At 39.4% G+C, this 19,821-nt stretch overlaps 2 protein-coding genes across 2 annotated transcripts in view; one reads left to right on the plus strand and one right to left on the minus strand.

Annotated features, from left to right (window-relative positions):
• Positions 1–19,821, minus strand: part of CCDC91 (coiled-coil domain containing 91) — a 277,441-nt gene that overhangs the window by 247,170 nt on the left and 10,450 nt on the right. The window lies entirely within an intron of this gene.
• Positions 1,528–19,232, plus strand: LOC308513954 (pre-mRNA-processing factor 6-like; the record flags this gene model as incomplete). Its single annotated transcript, XM_081084004.1, is given in 3 exon segments — positions 1,528–1,659; positions 17,843–18,752; positions 18,755–19,232. Coding segments are annotated over 3 exon segments (1,431 nt in total). The 3' UTR covers positions 19,144–19,232.

The raw sequence follows: 19,821 nt of genomic DNA on the forward strand, positions 1-19,821 counted from the left end.
TGTGATGAAAATGGAAATTTATTTCTGTAGTCTTCCTCCCAAAAACTGTAATTCCAGTATAATCATGAGAAAATATCAGACAAATCCCAACTGAAGGATGATCTACAAAATACCTGACCTATATTCCTCAAAATTATCAAGGTCATAAAAACAAACAAGGTTTTAGAAATCATCACAGCGAAGAAGAGATAAAGAGACATGACCACTGAATGTAATGTAGTATCATGGATACTATTCTAGAATAGAAAAAGAACACCAGCCCTAAACAGTTTGCTCAGTGGATAGAGCATCGGCCTGGCGACTGAAGGGTCCCAGGTTCAATTCCGGTCAAGGGCACGTACTTTGGTTGTGTGCACATCCCCAGTGGGGAGTGCGCAGGAGGCAGCTGATCAATGTCTGTCTCTCATCAATGATTCTAACTCTCTAACCCTCTCCCTTCCTCTCTGTAAAAAAAACCAATGAAATATATTTTAAAAAAGAAAAAGAGCACTAAGTAAAACAGGTGCTGAGAAAGCATTAGACAAAATCCAACACACATGTTTGATAAAAACTTTCAGCGAAGTGAAAAGAGATAATATAGCTCAACATAGTAAAGGCCATATATAACAACTATAGCCAACACCATACTCAATGCGCGAAAACTAAAAGCATTTCCCTTAAGATCAGGAGCAAGACAGGAATATCCACTTTCACTACTCTTATTTAGCATAGTGCTGGAAGTCCTACCCACAACAGTCAGACAAGAAGGAAAAATAAAAGGCATCCAAATTGGAAAGGAGGAAGTAAAACTGTCATTACCACAGATGACATGATAGTGTACATAGAAAATCTTAATGATTCCACACAGAAAATTGTTAGATTAAATAAACGAATTTGGCAAAGTAGTGGGATAGACAAATAACATCCAGAAATTGATGGCATTTTTATACACCAATAATATCATTTTTATGACTAACGCCCCCAGCCAAAATTTTTAAATAAATTTAACAATTATTAGGCCAAACTGAGTTGGATAAAAGAGCTTGTATTATAAGCTCTTTTTAAAAGTGTATTATAAATTAAGAAATAACAATGAAGTTTCAGTTTTAAAAGATGAAAAGAGTTCTGTGGATGAAAGATGGTTATGGTAACACAACAATGCCACTGAACTGTACATTTAAAATGGTAAAGACAGTAAATTTTATGTAATGTCTCTAAAGTTGAATAAATACTTTACAATAATAATCCAAAAAATCAAAAATATTACATTGAGTAAAGTAAGCCAGTCACAAAGAGTACACATCTATACTAATAAAAGGATAATATGCAAATTGGTTGGGACGCTGTCACAGTAACGACCAATCAGGAGGCTGCGTGTGCAGGTGCGGGTGGGGGAAACTTGCAGCATTGGGGATGCGATGGCGGCTGCCGCTGGCCCAGGGCTGACCCTGGGCAAGTGGCAGTGGGGACAGGGGCAGGGGAGGTGGGCCCAGCAGAGTGCAGCCTGTACTCCCCACATGGCAGTGGCGGCGGCTGTGAGCACTCCCGATGGTCGCTGCTGCTTGCCCAGAAGGACCACAGGTTCCTTCTGCCAAGTGGAAGCAGAGCCTCTCTGCCAGGAAACCTCTGCACCAGCAGCAAAAGACAGGTGAGCGAGGGAAAGCCCAGCAACGAAGGCAGGTGGGGATAAGTCTGAGCTCCAGGGCTAAGAGCTCCCGGCCCAGCCATGCCCCACCTTGGCCTCTGGCACTGCAGGTCAGGGGTTCTGAGAAAGGCAGCTCCTTCCTGCAGCTCCTCAAACTCCCAGGCCGCTTCCATCGCCCCTTAAAGCCCCTCGGGTCAGGGTCAGGAATCAGTGGAGGCCTCCAGGTATCTGGACAACCAATGTAGGGAATTTCCTCTAGCAGCCGGATCCATTGACCCAGGGCCGGAGGGAGACTTGCACTCTCCCCTGCAGTCAGGAGAACCCTGGAAGACGTGGTCTGCCCATCACTAGATGGGCGCACCCGATTGGTTAAGCACTGGGAAGCTCGCAGCCGATGGCCACTGCCACTTGCCCAGGGCCAGCCCGGGGCTCTGGCAAGCCACTGATGACTGCTGCCACTACGAGGGTCCAAGGCTCATGCAATGAGGGCCGGGTGAGGCTCAGGCAAGCCGCAGTGGCTGTGATGGCTGAGGCTCAGGCAGCCTCACAGCTGGTAGTGGCAGTATCAGAGGCGTGATGGGGCATCGCCTTCCCCTGATCACAGGGTAAAGGCCAGAGGCAGCAGCAGCAAGGGAGTGATGGAGGTGGTGCCTTCCCCTGATCAGCTGGTTGCCTCCCGCAGAGGGAGGCCAGACTGCGGCTTAGGCCCGCTCCCCAGAGAGAGCGGGCCTAAGCCATCAGTAGGACATCCCCTGAGGGCTCCCAGACTGTGAGAAGGGGAAGACCAGGCTGAGGGACCCCCCCACCAGTGCACAAATTTCGTGCACCAGGCCTGTAATTTATTATATAATTCCAATTATAAGAAGCTCAAAAACAGGTAAAACTAATTAATCTATGTAATAGACGTCAGAAGAGTGGATCAGGGGACAGGGTAGAGTGGTATAGAGAGAGAGACTGACTGCAAGAGAAATTAAAGAACTTTCTGGGGAAATGGAAGTTTTATATTTTGATTGGAGTATAGTTACACAGTTATATATTTGTCAGAACTCAACAAATTATACATCTCCAACCTGTCCATTTCACAATTTTCAAAATTCACACTAACTTTTAATGGGGGGAGGTAAATAAATTAGTCTACAAATTAATTCATGAGCATTATTCCCTAAAACAAAATTATTTTTTTTAACCATCAGAATTACTACATAGCACAGCTTATTGAAAGGTAAGGTGCTAGTTGGCAATAGAACAAGGACATGCTACAATTTCTCACTAGTCAGTCAAAAGGGTTTTAAAGGTGAATATAATATCACTATTCTTGATCACTTAAACGAAAATAACAAGGTATCTAGAAAGACTACAAGACATAGTTTTCCTCTGGTTAGCACTGTTTTCCATTTACCTAATTCCTCCCCTCTAATTCAAGTCAATTGAATTCAACAAACCCATTATACTTACTCTGTATAAGTTATTACGTGAGGAACTGAGTATAACAAAATACAAAGATGAATGTTACCTTTAACCTACAGGCATTTATAATCTAACTAGAGGCCGATGCATGAAATTCGTACAAGGGGCTCAGCCCTCACAGCCCCAGGCTTGGTCCAAGTCATCCAGAAGGTCGTTCAGCTATTAGCTGAATGTCCCAGTCTAATTAGCATATTACACTTTTATTATTATAGACTAGAGGCTCATTGAAGGAAGATTCCTGCAAGAATAGGGCTTCCAGCGGCTGGAGCGAAGCAGAGAAGGGAGCGAAACTTGCTGAGGCGGGCTTCACTCCCACTCCCAGCCGCTGCGGCTGGGTTTCTCCTCCCACTCCCAGCCGCTCCTGCTGGGTTTCCCCTCCCTCCTGCTCCCAGCCGCTCCTGCTGGGTTTCCCCTCCTGATCCCAGCCACAGCAGTGGGTTTCCCCTCCCGCCTCCTGCCTCTGCAGTCTTGGCTTCGTTCCTGTCTCCGCCTCCTCTACTTTGCTTCCTTCTGTAGTGCTTCACTTCCATTTTGTCTTCAGTCTTCACTCCCAGCCAGTATATGCAAATTAACCGCCATCTTTGTTGGCGGTTAATTTGCATATGGTGCTGATTAGCCAATGGGAGGCATATCAAAGGTACAGTCAATTACCATTGTTTGTCTATTATTAGATAGGATAGATGGCATTACACCAATAGGTAATATAGCTAGCTACAAGAAAAGATTTAGCAGGACCTGCCATATTCAATGTGCAACTAAGACCAATATTTTGAAAGATGAAATTTTTTAAGTAAGGCTAAAGAAAAATAAGTGGCTCATGCTTGAGGCTTATTCCCCACTCTTCCCTTTTTATTACCAGTACAGGAAAATTCCATAAATATCTATGTGTTTCCAAGAAATATAAGAATGAGAATACAAAGGGTTGCCTGTAGTTTTATAAATAAAAGATAGAAAATTCATGTTTATAATTCTATGTGTGAGTAAATAAAAGGTTCCACCATATTTCTAATAAAAGGTATTCACTATGATTCAAACTATCAACCATCAATGTTCCTGGCAATGTATGGAAAATCACAGATTCCGGACTTTTCTGGAGTGAATTATTCTGCTTTAAAATCTGAAACTCTAAAATTAGAATTATGAAGTGACAGAAAACATCACAATCTGAATTCTACTTACACAAAACCACATGGCTTTCAATGCCAAGTTCTGAATTTACAGCTGGGAAAATCACTGAAGAAAATCATTGAAGATAGCTGAGTCTGGATCAGATTCACTTAACATAAAACCATATGTAAACCTCAAATTACATGTGACATCTCCAACCAGTCATATAAATAAGAATAATTCAAGCTTAAAGACAATAAATTCACCTAGACCTTTCTAAATTTGGCCACCCTAATCGTACATTGTTCCTTTCCTAAAATTTTCAAATAAATTAGAAGAAAGGAAGAAAACAAACACATCTTTATTTAAGTACAATTAAAAAATCTAAAATCATTCAAATCTTCTGGGAAAAGTTCTTTAAACAAATCAAGATATATCTTGAAACACCTGTTATTTAAAAAAAATAAAGGAAAAAATCAACAAGACTGGTAGGATATCAGGTCTTGGCATATTATGGAAGAGCTATTCCCCAAACAACTTGTCACAGAGTGAATAGGAACAAGCTGTACTAAGGATGTACAAAGATATTCCTTTAGCTGTTTGCTTAATCAGCTACTGATTTCCAACTAAGTTAACAAAACCAAATGTAAGTCAACAGGAGTCTGTCTGCAACTATAAAAACAGTTTACATTATTTGGCTTCAGAAGTCTGTACCCTATGGAAAGTCCATTTAAAATTTTACCTGGCACATACAAGCTAAAATATTTTGTTTGCCGTTTGAAGCCACACCAAAACCCAACCCACAGAGACAGGATTTCCAGTTTATTTCTCACAACCCACATGTACAAAACCCAAATTATAACACACAAAATCGTTATTAAAATTCTATAATAATAGTAAAGCAAAGTAGTTCTCCATAGAGCTATTTCTTGGAATTTTTTAAAGCCTCTAGTATTCATAATATACAACATTTAAACATCTAAATTATGTACTCAAACATACAAGATTCACCTTGGAACTCTAATGTAAAAGTTCTTCCTAGATTAGGAATTAAAACCTAACCTAGCTCAAACACTATCATTGAATAAATAATAGCATGGTTTCTTTAAAAAAAAAAAAAGATATCAAATACTATAATTATTGTATAGTTTATTAACAGTATAACTCATATTCAATTCTTTATGGAAATTAGCCTCATGCTTCTTTATAGGCACCTATTCCATGTGACCTCAAGAATTAAGATTGTCATACATCATTACATATTACTGACTACAGGCCCGGTGCACGACATTCATGCAACGGGGGAGCGGGGGGTCCCTCAGACCAGCCTGCTCCCTCTCGCAGTCTGGGAGCCCTTGGAGGATGTCCGCCTAAGCCAACAAGTGGACATCACCGGAGGGGTCCTTAGCACTGCTGCGGAGGCAGGAGAGTCTCCCGCCAACGCCACTGCACTGACCAGCCATGAGCCCAGCTTTTGGCTGAACGGCACTCCCCCAATGGGAGCACACTGACCACCAGGGGGCATCTCCTGTGTTGAGTATCTGCCCCCTGGTGGACAGTGTGTGTCATAGTGACCGGTCATTCTGCTATTAGGTCAATTTGCATATTAGGGTTTTATTATATAGGATAAGCTACAACTGCATCAATTCAGAAACATCAAAATCTAGTACCAGTTATGCCCATAATGGTGAATACCAGTATGAGTCAATATTATGTCCACACACTGCCTATACAGAATTCAAACATGCAACCCCCATTACCATATGAGAACAAAGTTTGTAATACTACCAAAAACCATAGCAAAAACATCACTCAAAAGTGCTTACTTGGAATATCTGGAAGATGAAACAATATGGGTTAACAAAAAAGCTTTCTCAGTTATTCAAAGACATTTGGAAACCCCTTTTGTTTTCAACTTAAGAAATGCTTTCTAACATACACTGGCCAACTTCCCTGCTTTAGAAAATAAAAGTTCAGAGAGTCCCCAAATTACATATAGCCTTTACACATCAATGGCTATTCAGGGAATGGAATGGATATATTCATATGATACACTGAGGCTTCTATCTTCTCCTTTCACCCACACCACTACCATACAATGTTAAAGCAATATAGGCTGTTAAAGTTTCATTTCAAAGAAGAATGAAGAGAAATTAGAGAAACTACAAAAGTGTAGCCTTGATTAAAAAGTCAATACAGATAAGAAACTATAGGCATCTCCAAATATGCTAAGACAAAATTCTTAGCTAACAAAATGGAAAGTTCTTGATCCATAGGCCTATACTAAGTGGCATCTCTACATTTTGCCAGCCCAATCAACTTTTTTTAGCCTTAAGTGTAGGCAATTAACCCAAGCTGAGCTAAGTTAACTCTGCATGAGTGGGAATATTTCAGCTGAATATTAAGAGATAAGTAAAAGCCAGTTTTTCTTTTTGACAAGAAAGATAAGCGTAATCCTGACAAAGGAGCAAGTGAGAAAGGACAGGTACAGAAAGCAAATAGTATATGGCAAACCTAAAATATAAAAAATAACTGTTGAATGATAAGGTGCCTATGGTGGCAGAATAACCATAAAAGAAGCTGCTAGATAAGTGGCTAGGAGCCAAATTATGAAGGGCCATGACTTTGAAGGAATCCAGAGAATAATACAAATAACTATCTTTTAAGCACACTGCTTTATACCACACACACCTAAACTCTTAAGACACACTACTACTTTTAATCCTCGGAAGATCTCTATCATTACATCCACACTTTTTAAGTAAAGAAATTTAGGCTAGAGAGAAACCAAGTAATCTTCCCAAGATCCCAGTTAAATTAGTGTCCAGAAACTGAACTCACTGAAGGATTCTGAGAAGAGATGTGAGATAAGGAGTATGTATAATAACAAAAGCATAATATGTTAATTACACCAGACGCCCTTCCAGATGAAGCCAGGGATGCGAGGGAAGCCCAGGTCCCGGGTGCCTGCCAGAGGCCAGAGGAGGGAAGCTGGTGCCAGCAGACAGGGGAAGGAAGGCCTACTTTTGCATGAATTTTGTGCATTGGGCCTCTCGTTTCAAATAAGTGACCTGCATTTTATAAAAATGGCTATAGGCAATGTGGATAATGGTGTGGAAGTAGAACAGGCTAGTTTTAGAAAAGTGCTACAGACAAATATAATCCAAATGAAAGCTACTGAGGGAGTACGACTAAGGGCAAGGATAACTGAAGGATTTCACTAATTTCTAGCTTAAGCAAGCACATGGAAAAGCCAATTTGGGGAGAAGAAACGAGGCATAAAATGAAGGAGATGAAATATAAAATTATTAGTTTAAGCTTAGGCAATATAAACACATTTAGTGTGAGTTTTATTAAACAAAGACCAAATGGGAAAGGTCCAATAGGAAGTTGACCAGAAAGAGCTCTTTCTAAAAGATAGGTGGGAAGACTATAAGGTTAGGATAAACATATTTAGAAATCATCAATATACCTACAGCAATTAAAAAAATTAGGCCAAGCAAAATAAAAAATAAATATGCATGAGTTCCTACTGGTATAAACAATTAAATAAACGAATTAAATAAAACAGAGTGGGGAGAATAAATAATTTTCCATGCAAAAGAATTCCAAATAATATATAGATACTCTACCCTCAAGGAGGTGAAACTACCCCCTCTTAAGTGTGGGTTGCATATAGTGCCTTCCTTCCAAAAAGTATAATATGGAAAGGAGGGGGGCAGAGAAAAATAACCTCAAAGCAGAAGAACCCCACAAAATCCACCTCAGCCAAAGGATCAAAGTCAATGTCAACAGTAAGTCATGTTGTTAGTATGTCCCCTTGATATGATGTGATGAAAATGTTACTTCACCTCTGAGGTCTTCCCCCCAAAAAACCATAACTCCATCCTAAAAAAGAAAAACATCAGACCAACCCCAATTAAGAGACAACAGATAAACACCTAACCAGTATTCCTCAAAATAAATGATCAAAGTCATCAAAAATGCATGAAGTTTAAAAAACTGTCACAGCCAATAGGTACATTAAGGACATAGACCACTAAATGTAATATGATATCCTATATGAGAGTCTAAAATAAAATAAATTTTTTAAAAGTAAATAAAAGCTATGGAAATCTGAAAAAAGTGGGGACTTTATTTAACAACTAGTGGCCTGGTGCACAAAATTCATGCATGGGGAGGGGGGTTGTCCCTCAGCCCAGCCTGCACCCTCTCCTATCTGGGACCCCTTGGGGGATGTCTGGCTGCCGGTTTAGGCCCGATCCCAGGGATCGCAATCCAGGACTGCTGGCTCCTAACCACTCACCTGATTGCCCCTAACCACTCTACCTGCTGGCCTTCTCGCCCCCAACTGCCCCTCCCCCTGCCGGCCTGCTCACCCCCAACTGCCCCCCCTGCCAACCTGATCACCCCCAACTTTCCCCCTGCCCGTCTGCTTGCCCCCAACTGCCCCTCCCCCGCCAGTCTGATCACTCCCAACTCTCCTCCCCTCCTGGCCTGATTACCCCTAACCACCTCTGCCTTGGCCCTGCCACCATGGCTTTGTCCAAAGGATGTCCAGAAGGTCTCCCAGTCTAATTAGCATATTACCCTTTTATTAGTATAGATTATATTAGACATTGGTGTATTAATTTTAACAAATATTCCATACTAATATAAAATAATAATAATAATAATAATAATAATAGAAAAACTGAATGTGGGGTACTATACTATCATGAGAATTTTTTTATTACTCTAAAACTATTCTAAACAATAAAGTTCTTTTTTAAATTACGCCAAAACGTAAAATAAAGAAAACCATTACTATTCAAGGGATAGATAGAAGAAAATACCATCAGTAAACAAAACGTAAAAGAAGTTATCATAAATGTAGAAAGATAGAATGATGCCCTAGAAATCATAAGAAAAAAGTGTATAAGGATGAAAATAGGTGTAATATAATAGATGTCAAGAAGATAAGGAATAAATAGAAACCACTAGATTTAGGAGGTCAGTGAAAAAATAAATGAAAAGTTCAGTGAAGCTTCAAGGAAGGAAGGTAAATTGCAGGGGTTTATGATGCCTTATGAGCCATAATTTTATGATTCTCTCCAGCATAAATCTCTTAAAAGATTCTCCTACTTTCAAGTCTACTGAAATTTTTCCCTCTTCCTTGAATTCAAATCAATTTAGTTGCTAAAACCTAATTCCTACTGAATATTCTTTCACAGTGTAAAGTATTAGATACATCAGATAGCATACTTTCACCTGGAAGTAACAGATAATCCCCAAAGCAAAGTGGCTTAAACAGTAAGGAAATATATAACCACGATCTAATATAACAAGAAGTCAACGGCAGAGCAGGCTCTAAAAGCACTACAAATCAGAGTTTCAGAAATTCTCTGTAATTCCATGGATGTGACCTTCTATGTGTAGCTTCTTCCACAGGCTGGAAGCATGATCAAGTTAGTCTGAGATTGTGATCTGCTCATCTTTGAACCTGTCAGTAGAAAAGAAGAAAACTGCTATGTTTCACTTAGACTTACCAGAATCAATCCTTAATCTAGGAATGAGGACACTTTTCTCTGAGTCACATGAAGGATTAAATACCTGAACAAAACAGGTTCTGTTAGAAAGGTAGATAGAAGAGTAATGCCAATAGGTAATCAACAGTAGCCAACACAGGAGTTCCTTATTTGAATGTTTTCCTAAATTGGAGAAGATTTAAAAATTATTTTAATACAATAAAGAAGAGGCGTGAACAAAATAAGGGTCAATTTCCTTCCTCAAATAACGAAGTACAACCTCAGAGATGATCAGTGCTGTTTTACAGGTCGAGAGAGAAACTGTGGTATAAAATTGTAAGGTTATCCCTCAAATTTATATCACATAAATTAAATATATTTGGTATTTTAAAACCAGAACCCTATTATATGGACTTTCATGGTGAGCTGAAAGAGGCACACTGGTGTGCTGTAAGAATTTTTAAAACATGCAATACCAAACTCTTTTCCCTTAGACTGACAACAACCAACCCAATAGCCATCCGATGTGAATGAAATAAAAATTATACCTATTGTTTGTGTCAGACTGGCAAAAAATATATAATTTTTTGGTGTGCCGAACAATTTTGGTAATTAGTTTTTGTGGCCATGAGATGAAAAAGGTTGAATATTGATGCTCTCAATTTTCATTTTGCTGGGGATGAGATGGTAAGAGATGCCAACATGGTGGAAAGGACATTGGATTTGGAGTCCGGTCACTGTGCTCCGTTACTAACTCTCCCCCTAAATTGCAGCTGGACACCTAAACCTATCTAGGTTTCAGTTCCCCTTTCTATTAAATTAGAAAGTTCGGAAAGGTAATCTTCAGGTCTTCTTTCTGATTAATTCCTAATTATAAATAATATTAATTCATGAATTAGAAGATTTAAGCAGACTTTAGAGTTGTAATTCTGGGCTAGCCAAATCCTAAAGATACCTTCTAAGACTACAAGCTGACATTTTTCCTACAAAACTTAACTTTCACAAAAAACGTCACTGTAGCCAGAAATGTAAATAGCATAATGTTATAACTTCTAAAATAACTCAACAATTTAATTCAATTTCTTTTTAAACCCAAATTCATTATTAAAAGGTTTCAGTGTACCTACAGAAGCAAACCCTTACTGTTGGACAAGGGAACGGAAAATGACAGAAACTAACCACTTTGAAATGCAATTAAAGACAAGATTTGTAACCACTAAGCCTAAATGAGGAAGAAGATGAAAACTGCTGGAATTCAAGCATCATCAGACATGGAAATTTCTACATAGAGTATAAAATAGAAGCAGGGGAAATATCCCCCAAAAGTAAAACCAGTGCATTAGGCCTAGAAGAAATGAAATCTAAATGTCTCATGAACTTTTCTTTAAACTGTTTATTTACATAATATTGATAGCAATCATTTCCAAAAACAGGTTGGTGACAGTAAGAAACAGAAGAGGACATCATTATAGTGCCCTTTTGCGAATCCCAAATTAATGGATTTTTGGCAAACCAGACACAAATCATATGGGAAGACTCTGGATAAAACCCCCCATCACTTCAGCCAACAGCATTATGATCTGGAGTTGGTTCTTCTCAAAATTATTAATAATGAAAAATACTTACACAGGATACACATGATTGCCAGGAAAAAAAAATGCACTTCTTTGAAACAGTTTTTAAAACAACAAACCACCCGCAGAAACCACATGGGCACAGAATGAAACGATTCTGGTCACTGATCTGTGGAGCATTTAAGCGCTCCCCAAGTGAAAGATTCAGCTTAGGCTCTATTTCTGGGACAAGCAGAACATCCATGACAATACCTGGTGGGAAATTACCAAGAAAACAGTGCAAACATACATCCACTGCCTGAGTTTCAAGAGAAATAATTTTCCCAAGGAGAGCCTTATAGTTTTGAGACTAATGTGTTTTAAAAGTTTCTTTTTCTCACAGTAAGACTCTAAATAAAGCTTAAAACCTCTCAAAATAAAAGAAATTTCACTAAAAGTACTTAACATTATAGTATTAACGACATATAAGTTAAAACCTCCTGGAATAGTCAATTTAAAAACCAAAACTCCCCACTTTCAGTAGCAGCATCATTAATATATAAAGATACTCTATCAAATCACTTAATAATTCCCTACTGAAATAGTATTATTTCACAAGATAAGCTTCAAAAGAGGAAGTAATAAATATAAAGAAAGGAATACTACTCAAGAGACAGACAAAAGGAAAAGGGAGGAGAGGGGTGGCATATAGTTGCACTGGAAGACTAGAAGCTGAGCTGGGTACATTATAAAAAGATAAAGAGGCTACAAAAAAGAAAACCAAATGAGACCAGAGTCAAATACAGTCTAGCACACAGCACTGCCTAGGGGAAAATGCAAAAACTACATAGGTACTACATATATTAATAGAAAACTTATCTTGACCATCAGCATCACAAAAAAAATAAAAAAATAAAACACCTACCCATTAATTTAAATCAGTGGAAAAATATATATATATATATATTTTTTTTGCTATGGCCTATACCAGTATTATATTGTCTCTAAAACACATAAAAAGAATATAATAAAAACTCAGCAGCCTGCAAGAGCTACATGTTTAGCTATATCTGCACACATGCTCTTCACCACGCTTTCAATTTCCTGACACAATACCATAAAAATTGGTAATTCCTCCTCTCGCCCGACTATGGCTCTATGTAAGGTTCTGACTTTTCCCTTAGATAGGGTGGCAAAGCTCAACCTGTCAAAGCTTGCATAACCTTGAAGAACACATATAATTTCCAGAAGGAAGAGAGAAAAAAATGGAAAAATAGATGGGCTTCCAAGAGAAAGAATTTTAATTGTGTAAGTATATCTACACTTCTTGTCCTTTAGAGATGATGTTACTGGTGCTATTTGTCACCATATGCATGGATCCTAAAAAGACCAAAGCATTGGAGCTATCCAAATGCAACTGTAGCTATCTTGTAAACCAGCGATATTCAACCGTTTTCATCTCATAAACTAATTACTAAAATTCTGTGGCACACCAAAAATACATTATATTTTTTGCCAATCTGACAACAAAAATATAGGTACAATTTTGATTCATTAACATCAGATAGCTATTGTTGTGTTGGCTGTTGTCATGTTTTGACAACCTAAGGGAAAAGAGATCATGCCCCTGACTAAATAGTCAGGTATCGCAAGTTTTAAAATTTCTTGCAGCACATCAGTTGAAAATCACTGTTCTATAGTTTCAATACAATGAAAAGGATAATAATATTAAGGATGGAACGCCTTGGGATTGTCACCTAGTCAGAAAGAATAAGATCTGAAGAAAAATCAGATTAGATTCATTTCAGAAAATGAATAGGAAACAGTATAATTATAATGAGGACCTCTAATGAACCAAACAGCATAAAATCCATACACCAAAATTCTTCATATTAAGGTAAAATAACTGGGGTTTTTTTAAATATATTTTATTGATTTTTTACAGAGAGGAAGGGAGAGGGATAGAGAGTTAGAAACATCAATGAGAGAGAAACATCAATATGCAACCTCCTGCACACCCCCTACTGGGGGATGTGCCCGCAACCAAGGTACATGCCCTTGACCGTAATCGAACCTGGGACCCCTCAGCCCACAGGCGGATGCTCTATCCACTGAGCAAAACCTGTTAGGGCATAACTGTGTTTTTTTTAAAATAGCTGCTGAGTACAATGATCTATTATGGATACAGAAATGAAAATGTCTAGTTTCTCAAGGTTTACTAAGAGCAGGAAGTGACTTGTATAAGAAATAGGAAACTACCATAAAATATAGTGTATATTCCAAGTATGTATTGAATTTTATGTCAAGATTTAATGACAAGAAAAGAAAGTTATAAAGTACACTTTGTGAAGTATAAAGTAGAATAAGTAAAAAATAAAGTGCTCATTTCCTAAATATCACCAGTAGTTTAATCACAGATATCTTCACTACCACACTCCTACAGCATCCATGATCTTCTGCACTGTGGTTACTTCAAAGTAAAGTATGGTAAAGGATGGAGAAAACTTTAAACTACAGTATTCAGATAGCATTCTGCTTCCAATCAAAATGGAGATACAGAGACCAGATTTAATCTCCCAACTAAAATAAATAAAAACCTGAACAAAATATATGAAACAATAGTTTTCAGATACTGGATAACAAGCAGCACAGAATTATAATTCCTGAGAGGAAGGAAACAAACAAGATAATCATTAAAACTGCCCAATTTACAACCTGGAGTCAGTTCATAGGCCACAGCACATAGTGGAAGAACCCAAGCAAAACTCGCCTCGCACTGGTTTGAGGGGAGAGAGCTAAAAGTTTGAGAGGCAGCTAGTACTGGCAGCATCAGGAATTTGAGAAAGAGACTATACTGAGTGAGAATTCCAGATATAGAAAGATTTGTTCAAGTCTGGGCTGAGAACTAACATGTACAAACATGAGAGAAAGCTACACAAGGCCAGGAAAAGAAAGACCATGTGAGTAGAGAAATAACATCTGGCACTCACACACAGTTGGTAATAGTTTGTGTCCCTAACATTCAGAATGGATAACCCTTCTAATACATAGAGCATTCAGCTGAATCCTTGGAAGGGTATCTCCTTAGTAATGGGGCTAAATTAGACCTATGACAAAAGAATATTTTGGACCCACATTAACAAATCTTAAAAATACTCCTCAAAATAACCCAACTGATGCCAAGTAACATAACTGAGAAACAAAACCGAATGCAACCCTATTTGAAATAACACAACAAAATTCAGAAACCAATAAGCAAAAATACAAAATATATTAATCCAATCAAATTGTAAAAGGCATAAAGAAAATCAGGACAATATGACCTATAATATAATCAGGAGACTATTATTCAACAGAAACATAGAAATGAAAGAGATGATGGAATTCACAAACAAGGATATGAAAACAGCTATCATAAAGGTTTCATATGTTCAAGAAGGTAGAAAAAATAAGCATTAATAATGAGAGAGATATAAGATCTGAAAAAGATTCAAATGGAACTTCCAAAAAACATCTTTAAAAAAATAAAACTAATACATAGGATAAGGTTAACAATAGATTAAACACTGCAGATGAAAAAAAAAAACATGAAGCTAAAAATTGAAATAGCAATTACTCAAAATAAATGGATGTAATTGGAGGCCCAGGAAAAAAAGGAGGGGGGTGGAAAAATGTTTGAAGAAATATAATTGAAAATTGTCTAAATTTCATAAAAAATGTAAGCCCAGAGATCCAGAAATCTAAAAAATAGCCAAATAATATAAACATAAGGAAGTTACCAATGCATATCATATGCTATTGTTGGAAATGGATAAAAAGTGTTGAAATAAGCCAGAAAAAAAGGACACATTACATGCAAAAGAAATAAAAGAAGAATGAAAACAAACTACTTGTCAAAAACCATGTAAGCCAGAAAACAATGGAGAGGTATATTCAAAGAACTGAAGGTCAAGAAAATATGGCAGCATACAATTCTTTGCCCAGAGAAAATAACTTTAACCTGAAAAGGAAATAAAGATATTTTTCCAAACAAAAACTGAGAGTACTCTTTGCCAGCAGACCTACACTAAAAGAAATATTGAAGAAAGTTCTTCAGGGAGAAGAGAAATAAAATCAGAAAGATTTTTGGATCTGCATAAAAAAATCAGGAGTGCCAGAAATGGTAAATATATGAATAAACATAAAAATTGTAAAGATAACTGACTACATAAAGCAAAAGTAATAACAAACATTGTGAACTTTATAGAAAATATAGAAGTAAACTAAATCACATCAGTACCACAAATGGTAAGAGAGGAAATGAAAATATAATGCTGTAAAGTTCTTACACTATATATGAAATAGGAGAATATTATTTAAAAGTAGGCTAATAAATTCAAAATATATATAGTAAACCCTAGAACAGAGGTCCTCAAACTTTTTAAACAGGGGGCCAGTTCACTGTCCCTCAGACATTCCACACATGCGCACTGCGGGCCCGGTACAAGTCGGCTGCTAAGCAGGACAGGCAAAAACACCCGGCGGGCCAGATAAATGTTTTTGGCGGGCCGCATGTGGCCCGCGGGCCGTAGTTTGAGGACCCCTGCCCTAGAACAATAAAATGATTAAATAATTAGCAAAAATATACTCTTGGGAAACCAAGAGTTGGCATAAAATGAAATCATTTAAGGGGGGGGGGGGGGAGGGAACCAAAAAACTTCAAACCTAACACTAAATAGGAAAAAATGGAAAACAAATAGCAAAATGATATATTTAAACCCAACCATCTTAAAAAGAACATTAAATACAGATGATCTAAACAACCAAATTAAAAAGCAGAAATAATTAGACTGAATAAGAAGGTAGGAGAAAAAAATAACCATGATGATGAGAGATGTCAAAGATATGAAAAGGATTCATTTTGACTATGAAAACAAAAAAAACATAAAAATAAAGAGCTGAAAAAGTTACACATACAAACATTAATCAAAAGAAAGCTGAAGTGACTGTATTAGTATTAGAAAAGTTAGATTTCAGATCAAACAACATTACTAGAATGAAGGAGAAATTTCATAATGATAAATCAATATGTCAAGCCAACACAACAATTCTAAACATATATGCATCTATAACCATACCTAGAGATTCCAACACTCCTCTCTAAGTGATAAAATAAGTAGAAATAAAATCAGTAAATATTAGAAGACTTGATCAATATAGCAATCAACTGCGTCTAATTAATATTTCTGAAAAAATGCTACTAATAGGTGCTGATTAGGCATTTTTTCAAGTGTACACAGAACATTTAAAGATGGACAATATTCTGAGCCATTAAACAAGTCTTAAGTTTTAAAAACTTAACAAAAAGTTTCTTCTCTAAGCACAGAAGAAATATATTAATAATCAATGAAAGAAATCTAGAAATTCCTTCAAAAACCTGAAAATTAACACACTTCTAAATAACCCATTATAAATCACAAGAAAATTATCGGGTATTTTGAAATAAATTTCACTGAAAATACAACATATCAGGTCCTTCCCATACGCAACTAGGCCCAGCAGAGACAGCCACAAACTGTGGATCGCTTGTAGCTTCCAACAGGTTGCCAAGGGCCAGGCAAAGAAAGCAACTGAATCTGACTTACACCACAAAACCCCCAAAAGACCTGAAACCAACCCCAAGTGGCCAGCTTCAGACAACATTGGAGCAGAATCCAACAAGCTTCACAAACAGCATATCCAAAGGGAAAGTGTAGCAGGCACTAAACATTACAAACGCCACATTTTTCTTCTTTATCTTTTTCGTTTCCTCTATTACTTATTTCCTATTTTTCTTTTATATATCTTTATCTCTTTCCTTTTCTCAATCTATATTATTTTTTCTTTTCTTAATCTTTTTCCCATTTTTCTTTTCCTAGTATTTACTTTTCTTTCTTTCCTTTGATATTCTTTTTTCCTGTATTCTTTTATTATTCTCTATTTCATTTTTCTTTTCGTATTTGTTTTGTTATTTTTTTTGTTAGTGGTGGAGATTTTTTGTTTCATTTTGTTTTGTTGTGTTTTGTTTTGTATTGTTTTGTCAGCACCTGCATAACAGCTTGCAGAATATGGTAGGAGTTATGCCTCAAGTCAGCCAGCCTGAGGGTTGATCCTACCCATGAATGGGCCAACAGCAATCAAGACCCAATTACAATAGGAAGACCCATATAACCCACACAACAGACAGTCCTAGAGCATCAAGCTCAGTAGATCAAGGAGACCACACCACTGGGTCCCACAGAACACCTACTATACTAGTATAAGGCCATACCAAGAAAACTGGGAATCATAGCATTTCTATCTAATACTTAAAAACAAACACAAAGAGACAGCTAAAATTGGGATACAAATAAGGCCCAAATGAAAAACAGAAGGAATATCTACAAAAAGAGGTAAATGAAATGGAGGCAATCAATTTATCAGATATAAAGTTTAATATAATAGTTACTAGGATGCTCAAATAACTTAGTATTACAAAGAATTTAGTGAGAACTACAACATCATGAAAAAGGACACAGAAGCGATGGATTAGAACCAGTTGAAAATGAACAATACCATGACGTGAGCAGTGGATCCAGGATGCCCAGGAGTGTGACAAGGCAGGCAGTGTGGCCACCTGCCAGGCGGTCATGAGAGCTGTGATTGGCATTGGGATCGAGGAGGAGGACCGGAAGCACACCTGGATGGAAGATGCCGACAGTTGTGTGGCCCACAATGCCCTGGAGTGTGCACGAGCCATCTATGCCTACGAGCAGGTGTTCCCCAGCAAGAAGAGGGTGTGGCTGCGAGCCGCCTACTTTGAGAAGAACCATGGCACCAGGGAGTCCCTGGAAGCGCTTCTGCAGAGGGCCGTGGCCCACTGCCCCAAAGCGGAGGTGCTGTGGCTCCTGGGTGCCAAGTCCAAGTGGCTGGCAGGCAATGTGCCTGCGGCAAGGAGCATCCTGGCTCTGGCCTTCCAGGCTAACCCCAACAGTGAGGAGATCTGGCTGGCGGCCGTGAACCTGGAATCGGAGAACAAGTATGAACAGGCCCGGCAGCTGCTGGCCAAGGCTCGGAGCAGCGCATCCACTGCCCGGGTGTTCATGAAGTCTGTGAAGCTGGAATGGGTGCTGGGGAACATTGAGGCCGCCCAGGAGCTGTGCGAGGAGGCCCTGAAGCACTACGAGGACTTCCCCAAGGTGTGGATGATGAAGGGGCAGATCGAGGAGCAGGAGGAGCAGACGGACAAGGCTCGAGAGGCCTACAGCCAGGGGCTGAAGAAATGTCCCGGCTCCACACCCCTGTGGCTTTTGCTTTCCTGGCTGGAGGAGAAGATCGGGCAGCTGACCCGAGCTCGGGCCACTTTGGAAAAGTCTCGCCTGAAGAACCCGAAGAACCCCAGGCTGTGGTTGGAGTCCGTGAGGCTGGAGTACTGTGCGGGGCTAAAGAACATCGCCAACACGCTCATGGCCAAGGCGCTGCAGGAGTGCCCCAGCTCCGGTGGTCTGAAGCCATCTTCCTGGAGGCCAGGCCCCAGAGGAAGACCAAGAGTGTCGATGCCCTGAAGAAATGCGAGCACAACCCCCATGTGCTCCTGGCCGTGGCCAAGCTGTTCTGGAGGGAGCGGAAGATCACCAAGGCCAGGGAGTGGTTCCACCGCACGGTGAAGATCGACTCAGACCTGGGGGACGCCTGGGCCCGCTTCTACAAGTTTGAGCTGCAGCACGGCACAGAGGAGCAGCGGGAGGAGGTGAGGAGGCGCTACGAGAACGCGGAGTCATGGCACCGGGAGCTGTGGTGCGCCGTGTCCAAGGACATCGCCAACTGGCAGAGGAAGATCAGGGAGATCTTCGTGCTGGTGGCAGCCCGCATCAAGAACACCTTTTGACTGGGCGGTCCCTCTGGGCCGGGGTCTTGGGACAGGTGGGCGAGTGTGCCTGCCTGCCATGTGAGAACGGGAGAAGGGGCCCGAGCAGTTTCTGCTCTGGAAGAATCTATGGGACACAATGAAATCAGTCCTGAGAGGGGATCAATTGGGAAAAAAAGGGGATAATACTTTCAACAACAAAGACAAATTTAAAAATAAAAAAATTAAAATCTCAATAAACAATCTAACCCTACATGTTAGAGAACTATAAAAAGAAACTAGTGGCCTGGCGCATGAAATTGAGCACATTAATTAGAGGAAATATTTTAATACTGCTATTTGCCCTTTCTCTATAATAGAAGTGTCAGAGATAAAAGAAAATTAGTAAAATGTATATGAAAATCTTTCTCCTGTCAGAGTCTGGGGCACACCACGGGACCCAGAGTCAATTCCCCGTCCACCCACATGGACCTCAAAAGTGCGCAAGACCCAGACCTGGCTGCTCCCCTCCACTGGGCTAGATCCAGACCGGGCTGGTCCCACCCTTGTCAAGCCCCACCGGGCGAGGGGGTGCAGCCTCGGGTCCCATGGCTCAGTGCCGGGGCGTGGGGATGTGGCTTGAGGTCCCCCTACCTGGCATCAGGGCCAGGGGTGTGGCCTGAGGTCCCCCGGCCTGGCACCAGGGTAGGGGGCATGGCC

The sequence above is a fragment of the Myotis nattereri genome (genome assembly GCF_964212035.1).
Source record: "Myotis nattereri genome assembly, chromosome: 2".
Lineage (NCBI taxonomy): Eukaryota > Metazoa > Chordata > Mammalia > Chiroptera > Vespertilionidae > Myotis > Myotis nattereri.